This window comes from Fukomys damarensis, unplaced genomic scaffold (assembly GCF_012274545.1).
Source record: "Fukomys damarensis isolate Sample0158 unplaced genomic scaffold, DMR_v1.0_HiC HiC_scaffold_19, whole genome shotgun sequence".
In the NCBI taxonomy this organism is placed as follows: domain Eukaryota; kingdom Metazoa; phylum Chordata; class Mammalia; order Rodentia; family Bathyergidae; genus Fukomys; species Fukomys damarensis.
Window position 1 is genome coordinate 54,832,467 of NW_022900931.1, and position 10,673 is coordinate 54,843,139.

A 10,673-nucleotide genomic window follows, 5' to 3' on the forward strand; every position below is an offset into this window, starting at 1 on the left:
CCTTTTTGTTGATTTTGACAGTTTTTTTTTTTTTTTGAGTCAGGGTCTGTATGTAGTTCTTGCAGTGATACTCCTGTCTCTGCCTCCCTAATGCTGAGATTACAGGTGTGCACTACCACACTTGACAACTTTGACATGTGCTTTTTAGGTATTTTATATGTCTTCCCATTTGGAATTGGTGTTTTTCTCTGTGTTAGGCTGGAGTAATGGGTCTTTTGGGAAAAGATTATGCAAGTGAAGTTAAATTCTTATATTAAGGACAAGTGATGGTGAACCTTTTTGTTTTCAATGATAACAAATATCTGCTGTGACACACGTGCTATCGGTTGGCTATCATTGGTACTGTCCACATGACTTACTACTGTGGATGTTAACTCTAATCACCCGCTAAAGTGTTTGTCAGGCTTCTCCACTAAATTTACATCTTCTTCCCGTGGTCTTTAGGAGAAAGTCATTATATGCAGCCACAATTAAGTGGGAAGTTATGCACCACTTTGAGAGTGCAATATCAAGCCGGGCGTGGTGGTGCACGTCTGTAATGCCAGCACTCAGGAGGCTGAGGCAGGAGAATCACTGTGAGTTGGAGACCAGCCCGGGCTACATAGTGAGTTCCAGGTCAATCTCAACTACATAGCGAGACCCTGTTTCAAAATATCCCCCCCCCAAAAAAAAGAAGAAAAAGTGGAATATCTACATAATTTAAAATTGTGTTGTGTGGCAGAAAAAAAATCTGTGCATATTCAGTAAGGATGCAATTTAGTTTTTGAATATTTTCAATCTCCAGTTGGTAAACCCATGGATGTGCTCAGATGAGGAACTCTCAGATCTAGGAATGGGGGCAGTGACTACTTCGTAGGTTGTTCTGTCATATCTCATTGTATCCCATAAGGAGCACAAGATGGTATGCTTCTTCCTCCTTTAATGATTCCAAGATTGATCAGCTATGTTCTTTTCCCCTAAAAGTTTTGGCAACCCTTGATTTGATGGTTATTATGTGAATCTATCACTTAATGTATAGAAAATAGTAGTTTCTGAGCCTGTCATTCTGAAATTACTGGGTAGGAAATGTGTCAAAGCATAGTTTTTCTTTTATTACAATAGACTTGGAGCATCTTTTCTGAAAATTGTCCATCTGTGTATTTTCCCTGTTCTTCTATGGACGTGGAATTTTTCCTTCCCAATTTTACATTACATAGAAACACAGAAACACACACACACACACACACACACACACACACAATTTATAAGTTGCAAATACTTTTGCCCAACTTGTGGTTTCATTTTTTGCCATGCAAAAGTTTACTTCTTTTTATTTTTCAGTACTAGGGATCAAACTCAGGACCTTGTGCTTGGAGGCAGACACAGTGCCACTAAGCTAAATCCCTGGCCTTTAAAGTTTACTTTTATGTAGACAATTTTGTAAATATTTCTTTTCTTTTTGGTACCAGGGATTGAACTCTGGACATTGTGTTTGCAAGGCAGGTGGTGGAACCATTGAGCTAAATCCCCAGCTGTCAATATTTCTTTTTTGGGGGGGTGGGTACTGGGCATCGAACTCTAGATGTTGCACTTGTGAAGCAAGTGGTGGCACCACTGAGCTAAATCCCCAGCTCTCAATACTTCTTATTATATATGGACTTTGAATCCTATCTAGGCAAGTTTTCCCTACTTCTAGCTTATGAAGTTCACCTTCATAGAACTCACATTCTACTTGAGGGAGAGAAGAGATAAAGAACACATTGTACGTTAGATTTGTTGTGGACAAAAATTGAACAGGGAGGATGGATAAGGACCCCACATTTGAAGTTTGGAGATGGGCTGAGCTTGGAGGGGGGGTAGGATCCTGTTTATGGGAGGGGGAACACTAAGAACTGTGCGTAGGAGAACAAAAGTATAAAGATGGGAACAGTAGCCAGGGACGAGGAAAGCTGGGAGAGAGATGGCTTTGCAGGCTGAGTTGTTGCAGGGGAGGTAGACAGCAAGGGTCAAGGTCATGGAGATGTCAATATCCTTTATTTGGAAGTATTGTGAAACCAATAAAACTGCCATTTGTGGTTGTTTTTCTTCTGGAACCAGGCAGGTTGAGTAGTTTGTTTCATTTGGGAGAAAAAAATTCACCACAAGAGACTGGGAAACCTTGAAAAAAATAAAGCCCCGAGTGCAATCTAGTTTCCAATATTACCATGTACTGCAAAACCTTTACAATGAAAGCACTGTGGCAATGGCACATGGAGAGTTACATATACAATGGCTCTGGAAAGAATGAAGTCTGTCTTTGTTTTTAAGACAGGGTCTTGCTATGTAATTCAGGCTGGCCTTGAATTCATGGTGATCCTCCTGCCTCAGCCTTCCAAGTGATAGGTTTGCAGGTGTGCAGACCATAGGTGGCAAGAGAATCTAATTAAACACAGAAATTTGGTGTAGGAAAATGTGGCACTTCAAACCAGTGGGTACAGTTCGACTTTATAATGGAAGAATAATCCACACAGTGAAATGCACAAGGCCATAAGAGTACAAGGAAGGCAGGTGTGGCACATGCCTGTAATTCCAGCACTTAGCCTGGGCAACTTAGTGATTCAGTGGGGCCCTGTCTCAAAATTCAAAGGCTGGGGATGTAGCTCAATGTGAAGGACCAGGGTTCAATCACCAGTACCACAAAAAAAGCACAAGGTGAGTTCTGACCAACCAACCTCCTGATATATACTGTATTCCCATTACCCTAGAGCAGTGACAGGGAACCTTTTAGAGATTTCAGTGACACAGCCTGCTGCAGCACATGTGCCATAGGTTCGCCACCACTGCCCTATTTCCTTGTCTCCTTATTTTATCCCTGCCACCCACCCCTTTCTCAGCGGCAACTGCTGCTCTGCCTGAGAATTTACTGAGTGCTGCTGGGATATAGATGAAATAAGATAGCATTGAACGTGTTTGCCAGGCTAAATTCCAAATGCCTGGATTTAATGTCAAAAAAGGAAACTAAAAACTCTAAGAAAAGCTTATCTCTTAACTCTGTCCCACCTTTCATTATGAGGGGCTCTTCTGCGGCCCTTGTACCAGCACCTTTCAACACACAGGCATGTACGTGCCAGTGTTCCCCTAACACCCGTGTGGTGGCTCTTGCTCCTGACCTTTACAGTGTATTATTTTAAAATCTCACCACTGGACTGGGGATTTAGCTCAGTGGCACCTCACCTGCCTCGCAAGCACAAGGTCCTGAGTTCGATCCCTGGTACCAAACAAACAAGACAAAAAAACTCATCCCCTATACCTGCATTATTTTCTCACAGTTTTCTTCCAGCAAAACTCCCTTACCTCACAACTGTCTGCCCCCATCACTTCCTAAAGGTAGGGACATTGGGCCATTTTGTTCAGTGCTGTATCCTCAGTTCCCTAAGGAGTTACACTGCTGAGGGTGAAAGTCATGCTGCGACTTTAAGGGGTACACGGGGTGTGCTCCCGGATACCCCATTCTCTCGGCTTTGATGGGATACAAGGGGAGGGTAGGAAGAGAGAGGAGCAGAACAGCCCTAGGGGGACTGCAGAGACTACAGGCTGCCAATCCTGACCATGCTTTCTTTTGAATGTTTTATTGGGGAAGGAGAGGTGCCGGGTGAAAAAGCGTGGAATGCTTGGCTCTAGAGGGAGCCTCTTCCTCATCTGCACAGCTGCTGCAGGGCTCCCTGGGCCTGGACCCAGCGAAGCCGCCACTGGGGCAGGGACAGGCCCTGGCAGAGCTCCTGAGAGAGGGCGGTTTGGCCTGGCTGCTCCCACCTGGGAAAGGGCACGGGCACAAGGGATTGGGGCAGGGACAGGCCCTGGCAGAGCTCCTGAGAGAGGGCGGTTTGGCCTGGCTGCTCCCACCTGGGAAAGGGCACGGTGTCACAAGGAATGCCCAGCCCTCCAGACCCCCCCCCCGCCTTCTGCCATCCTCAAAGCCTGAGCCCCGCCGTTCCACCCGGCTCAGTCCTCGCCCCATTTCCCTCTCTTACCAGTCCCCCACGACTCCCTGGAGTTCGGGGATGCGTTCCAGTGCCTGTTTCAGCATGTTCTCCATCCTCTTTAGAGCCTGCCCTAGGCTCTCCTTTTGCTCCTTTTCCTGGGATGCCTGGATCTGCAGCAGCTCTGGACGTTAGAAGACCAATAGGGTCACCGAATCTCCAGTCACCTAGTTCCGTCCCTCCTCCCGAGTCCTCATCCCAGACACTGTCTTCCTTCCCGTGACAGCCCAGTAGTCTCTATGGCCCACCCTCTCAGGTTCCCAAGTTTCTCTCTGTTCCCTACTCTTCCTGTTAGCCTCCCTCCTAGGCCCCAGGCCTGTCTCCCACTCTGCTCACCTGCCATCTGGCAGCTAGAATGATCTTCCCAAGGCCCAAACCTGATCTTTCCCCCCTCTGCTTAGAACCTTCCAAGGCTCCCTAGTGCTCCCAAGCTCCTCAGCATGGTATTAGAGTCTGCATTATTTGATCCTGCTCACTTCCTGGGGAAAACCCGTCCCCACCCCAGGGCCCATGTGAGATGCCATCTTTCCTTTGGAAAGCCCTTCCCAGCATCTGGCACCCCAGCGCTTCTTCCTCAGCCTGCTCCAGCCCTCCACTCCAGGGGTGTTTCCCCAGGACGGTGATTGGTCCTAGTCCTCTCCATGTGCCCAGAACAAGCCCATCCCAGAGCCAGTGCAGATCAGCAGCATTCTCAGACCTCACGGGCCTGAATCCTGATTTTATCCCATCCTTGCCCTGTGACCTCAGTCTTGACCCTTGTCCTTTCTTTAGCCATCTCTGCCGTCAGGCAGGCGTAGCTGTAGGCTAGTGGGGAGGGGAAGACTGGAGCACTCGGGAGATGGGACCCACAGCACTTGCTGACAGGCTGAAGTGGGGTGGTTAGGGAGCTGGGAGGAATGAGGGATGACCCCAGGGTTTCTGCTGTGGCAACTGGATGAGGAAGATGGGACACTTACTGAGGGGAGGAAACCAGAAAGAAGAGGGAAGAACTAGCTCTTTGGAGTAAAGGGAACTGAGAATTCTCTTACAGATATGCGAAGGTTCGAGATGCCCATGAGGTGGGGACATGTTGTGCCACGTCTCACACTGTTCCTGCACATTTGCTTGTGGAGAGGTGGAAGGCAGGGAAACCCAAACGCAAAAGCCCAAGAGTGGTCTCTGTCTAATTGGCTGATGGAACCCCCACTCTCCCCCACCCACACCCTGGTTCTGGGAACTGAACCCCAGGCCTTTCAGTGAGCTACATCCCCAATGCTTTCAATTTTTTATTTTGCAATAGGGTCTCATTAAGTTACTCAGGCTGGGCTCAAACTTGTGATCCTTGTCTCCTCCCAGAATGCTGGCACTACAAGTGTGTGCCACCATACCTGGCTCTCCCGATCCATTTCATCAGTTCACCTTCTGTCTATTAATCCTTTAATTCCTACCTCTTTGCTTCTACCACAGGAAAGCCCTTGGGGCTGGACAGCTCTCCCCTAATACTCCATCAAGCTGTCTGGGCCAGCACCCAGACTTCTCAGTTTACTTCCTCATCTGTAAACTGTGAGTCTTGATAATCCTTCCCTCACGGTGAGCATTCGAAGCAGACAATCATGTAATCACAACAGAGACACAAAATGCTCACTGCATGCCTGGATGAATGTTCCCAGCAATTTCTAACAGTTATTATGTTCACTCCAGTGATGAGCAAAGTGAGGTTCGGGCAGGTCACAGTGAGGAAGAGAAAGCATTGGGAAGATAACTCAAGTAGCTTGACTCCACAGCACAACTTCTAACAGCTCAAGTTATCTGGTGGTGAGGGGAACTTGGCAAATGGATGGTCAGTGTTACCTAGTGGTTAGGAGCACAGTCCCATGTCAGGCTACCTGGTTTCAAATTCCAGCTCTGCCGGGTGGGCAAGCTACTAAGCCCTCTACACCCCAGCTCCATTCTCTGTAGAATGGGGAGAAGAGCAGTACTCACCAATGGGCATGCTGTGCAGATTTAACAACTGAGTATGCCCCAAGCACGCAGTACATGTTGGATAAGCAGTGGATGTGAGTGCTGGGACTGGGCAGGAGTGCAAGGTACGGGAAACAGGGCAGCCTACCCTGTGTGGATGGTCCCGGTGGCAGACTGGTCTTCATGTGAAGCAGATCCCTGCACCGGAGACTCTGCTGGTCCTGGAGGAACCAAAGGTCTTGGCGAAGAGAGGCAGCCTTTGGGAGCAGCAGCTCTGGTCCCTGGAGGGAGGGGAAGGACAGTCACTGAGGGCAGGGGTGGGGATGGTGATGGGCAGACAGGTCCTAGGGGACAGTCACTTACCTTTCCTGCAGGCAGCCCCAGTGTGTGGCTCAGTGCTATAAGGCTGGAGCCCTTGGGGGACGCGGGGTGCAGCTGGTGGATGGATGGTAGAAGTGTGGGCAGGGGCTTCAACCTGGGGAAGAAGACCGGCCTTGATGGAGCACGGAGAGAAGGGCTTGAGTTCCAGAAGTTCTGGAGGCCAAGGAACTTGAAAGTAGGCCTGGGGGCTAAGATATCAGACTGGGGCTGGACTTGAGTGGGAGGCCTGGAAGCCTGAGAACACTGGGGCCACTTCTTTGGAGGAGGTTAGGGAATAACAGACCTAGTGCAAGGAGGAGGGAGGCTGGGCTTCAGAGATTACCCTCCAGGGCTGTGCCGTAGCAGCGTGCTCAGTAGGATGTGAGGCAGGTGCCGGGCTCCCTCTTCCAGGCAGTGCAGCAACTCTTGGCTTTGTGGTGCCACTGCCTCAGAAGTAGGGATCACCTTTCGCTGAACCAGAGCCAGCACCTATGGGGGAGGTACAAGTGGGCAACCTGTGTTGACCCAGCCCTATGCCTAGCAGATCCAGCCCCGCTGCCTCCACCCTAGACCTCATCACCCCAATACTCATCTTACCTCCCCGGGGATCTGGCCCAGGCGTGTCTTGCTGGCTGAGTTTCCCTTGATGAGTAGGCGAATCTGTTCCTGGGTCTCTCCCTGGGGAACAGGAGGCCATGGGGACTAGCTGCACATCCTTCTCACTTCGTAGGCTGAGAACCTCTCTTTGCACAGGTCCTGCTTCCTCCTGGGGTTCTCACCCTGGCCCCCTCCCTGGCCGGTGCTTGATCACAAGGCCCCATGACTTGGCTCTTGCCCCCTGCCAGGCCCCGCCTCTCACCACCCGCTGCCGCCAGTGCAGAATGCGATGCTGCTTGGCCTGCAGCTCCCGCAGGAGGAGCTGCTGATGCCCAGATGCATCCTCCAGCTCCTGGCTCTGGGAACACAAGGCTTTGAGCTCTGCCCGCAGGCCACAGGCTCGAAGGCCCAGCATTAGCGCCTTCCTGAAAGACAAGCAAAAAAAGAGCAAAGGCGGGGAAGGAGACTGAGACCCACTCTAGGGAGGGAGATGCAATCTTCAGGGACGCACAAGGAACCACGAAAACACAGAGATAAACCTCATAGAAAGGGCGGAATAGAGGGGAATCATAGGGACAGAAATCATCTGCCAAGGGAGCGCCTCACCTCTCGCTGGGTCCAAGGCTGTGTCTCTCCGTCTCCTCCACCAGGCTCTGGAGGTGGCCAGTCAGGACCTGACGCTCCTTCAGAAGGGCTCCCCGCTGGGTGACCAGTGCCCCCACCGCCTGCCAGCCCTCCTGGGGGTAGACACAAGGTCTGTGTGAGCATGGTCCATGGGGGGGAGGGGTGGGGATACTGAAAGGGTAGCTGGAGGTTACCTGGATGAGATGCACCAGGGACGGCAGGGCTTGGCTCGAGTCTGCCGAGGCCAGGGCCTGGGGTCTGTGTGAGGGCACAGCTGCTGAGGGACAGCCCTGCATCCTGGTCTTGGTACCACAACCGGCCCTGGCATTCAGTTCCGCCCTGCCATAGGTCACTGTGCCTGATTCTGGCTCTGTCCCAGCTCACCCAGCCCACCTGCCTGCTACTCCACACCTGGATTTCTCCATGTCTCCGAGCCCATCCCCACCGCACAGGGACCGGATCTCCACCTCCCGCTCTGCAGCCAGGTACTCCAGGGCAGCCAGGACGTGGCCTGGGGGGTGGTTTGTCAGCAGTGTCTGGGGAGCAGGAAGGGTGAAGTCATGGTACAATAGGGGCTGGGCAGTAATCTGGGGCTCCATAGGAATGAGATAGGATACAGGGTCAGGAGCTGGTCCCTGACGTTTGAACATCAGTCTGGAGGGTGTGGTCTGTCCAAGAGCCCCACCTTCTCACCTCTACTAAACTGAGCCACTGCTGGTAAGAAGCTCCAAAGTGGTCATCATGGGGGCTTCTGTGGGTCGGGCAAAGGGTCAGGAATGTTAGAAGACATATCAGTTAACCTTGTTTTTTCAATACTGGGGATCAAACTCAGGACCTTGTGCTTGTGAGGCAAGCATGGCACCACTGAGCTAAATCCCCGGTCCAGTTATTCTACTTATCACCACCACTCTACAAGGTAGGGGCTCTCACTGTCCCCATTTTACACGTGAGGAAACTGAGTCCCTCTGTGCCTGCTAGACTTAGCCTGCTACCCTGGCTAAGCCTCCTCACCAGAGAACCCCTCCCTTCCCTACCTCCTCAGCAGCCTCTTAGTCTTTCCCATCCCCCACAGACCTGACCACTTGGCCATCACTGTCTATTATGGGTCTGTCTCCTCCTTTTTGCAGCTTGGAATTGAAATAGCCCAGAAGCTCAACATCCAAGGGATTAATAAAAGAGTGACTTTCCCTCTCCAAAGCCTAGGTTTATTGACAGGTTCCTGGAGTCTGGGGACACTCACGGGACACTGGTTCCCCTGGCCTGAGGCACCAGGAGGTTCTGCAGGAACTGGGCTCGGAGGGTGCAGGCTGTTCGGACATCACGCTAGGGAGAAGAGGATAGGACACAAAGGACATTCGGGCGTCTGCCTAACTCTGAACTCCTCACCCCTTTTCTGGAGCCCAGGACACTTACCAGGACCATGGGCTCCAGGGCCAGGGCTGCTGATGTCAGAGATCCAAAGGTCACATCAACTTTGGCCTTCCTGGAGGGAGGAGTGCAGTTGGGGCTGGCATCCCCAGCAAAACACATGCCTGTGCCCCAGGGGTCACTTCTGAGATCGGGCCTCTCTCATCTCACTGTCTTAGCCTCCTTCCGTGGTCTCAATGCTCTTTCCCTGCCTCCTGGCCCCGCAGTCTGTTCTCCACCCAGTGGTCAACAATCTTGTTAAAACCTAGAGAAGATCACGTCACTGTTCACATCCTTCACAGCAATGGATGTTTCCCCACCACAGGCAGAACAGCAACCGTGGTTACCAGGCACTTTTCTGAGCACTGTACACAACTTACCTAATTCCAACACCTAATGTAAATGGCTGGTATGAAATGAGGTTTGTTCCACAGCTCATGTATTGAGGTGCCAAAAAGTTAACTACTTTGCCCAAGGCCATGTGGGCAAGTGGCCAAGCCAGGACCTGAACTGTTTCAAAGTCAAACTCCAGTTCCTTATGGAATGCTACCGACCCGTCCAACCTCCCTCACCCGGTCTGTCTTGCCTGAGGAAGCTGAGCTGAACTGGCTTCCTAGCTGTTCTTCCCACAGGCCAAGGTTGGGACCTCTGCTCTTGCCCTCTCCAAGGAAATTCCTCCCCCAACTCAAATGTTACTTCCTCAGTTTACTGCCTGCCCTGAGCCTCCCCCTCTGCCATATGGCCTTGAACTTAGCACTACCTGAAACTGTAGGATGTGTTCCTTAGTTTATAGACTGCTCTTTCCACATCAGAGCATAAGCTCCAGGAGGACAAGGAGCTGTCCTGTGTCCTACTGTTTGTTCCAGAGCCGGTGTTCTAAAAATACAGTTGGCACCACTCTTGGCACTGGAAATAGAGTTATAAGGTGACAAAACGCTGGCCTTAGGGAGAGTAAATGCTATAGGTGGGAACTCGGAATTCTGAAACCCAGAAAGGATCAGGGTAGAGGTCCCTAAGGAGAATGACTGCCCTGATGAGGGCTGGTCCCTTGGGTACCGAGGCCCACCTCTCTATGTCTTGCAGGTGCTTGAGCTGATTCTGTAGCCACTGCATGGGATCTCGGAGCCCATGCTGCTGTCTTCGCACAGCTCCAGCTTGGGCCCGGAGGAGGAGAGCTCGATGCTGGGTGTCTCGCATGCTCTGCAGTGCCTGCTCTGTGGCCATGTCTGTGGGAAGAACAGGAATGATTATCAGTGCCTCCTCAACCTGGTATTCCACTGCCCATCCGCCTGGCCCCACGGGTCACCCTGGGTTTCATTCTCTTGCTCCATCAGCTCCAGGCTCTGGTCTAACTCTTGGATCTCTGCCCTTAGGCGGGACACAGTGGCTTCCAGCTCCAACTTCCGACAGACCTGGTGGAGTCAGGTATAAGGTCAGATGCTTGGTTTAATGGGGGCTAAGCCTGGCCTATCTTTTGGGAGGGCACCAGGTTTCTCATCCACGGGATGGGGGAATGGAAGAGGGTTTTTTTCTAAGCAGGCTAGGTACTATCTGGCTTTCTCCTTCCTCTTGGGATTACCTCACCCAACCTCCCAGCCTTTTTTTTTCTTCTCTCCCTCTCTCCCTCTCTCCCTCTCTCTCCCTCTTCCCCCTCTCCCTCTCTCTCTCTCTCTCTCTCACACACACACACACACATCAAGGATTGGGGGATTGAACTTAGGGCCTTCCCATCCCACTGACCTTCGT

At 51.4% G+C, this 10,673-nt stretch overlaps 1 protein-coding gene across 1 annotated transcript in view; it reads right to left on the reverse strand.

The window, feature by feature from the left end:
* Window positions 1-3,230: 3,230 nt before the first annotated feature.
* Haus5 (HAUS augmin like complex subunit 5) overlaps window positions 3,231-10,673 on the reverse strand; it is a 9,658-nt gene continuing 2,215 nt past the window's right edge. Inside the window, exons 5-19 of the mRNA XM_033765726.1 lie at window positions 10,234-10,339; window positions 9,994-10,153; window positions 8,934-9,003; window positions 8,761-8,843; window positions 8,214-8,271; window positions 7,932-8,056; window positions 7,715-7,778; window positions 7,503-7,633; window positions 7,159-7,321; window positions 6,897-6,977; window positions 6,643-6,788; window positions 6,303-6,414; window positions 6,088-6,220; window positions 3,990-4,122; window positions 3,231-3,771 (exon numbers count right to left, since the gene is read on the reverse strand). Coding sequence (XP_033621617.1) covers window positions 3,654-3,771; window positions 3,990-4,122; window positions 6,088-6,220; window positions 6,303-6,414; window positions 6,643-6,788; window positions 6,897-6,977; window positions 7,159-7,321; window positions 7,503-7,633; window positions 7,715-7,778; window positions 7,932-8,056; window positions 8,214-8,271; window positions 8,761-8,843; window positions 8,934-9,003; window positions 9,994-10,153; window positions 10,234-10,339 — 1,683 coding nt within the window. The 3' untranslated portion in view covers window positions 3,231-3,653. The remainder of the gene's footprint in view (window positions 3,772-3,989; window positions 4,123-6,087; window positions 6,221-6,302; window positions 6,415-6,642; window positions 6,789-6,896; window positions 6,978-7,158; window positions 7,322-7,502; window positions 7,634-7,714; window positions 7,779-7,931; window positions 8,057-8,213; window positions 8,272-8,760; window positions 8,844-8,933; window positions 9,004-9,993; window positions 10,154-10,233; window positions 10,340-10,673) is intronic.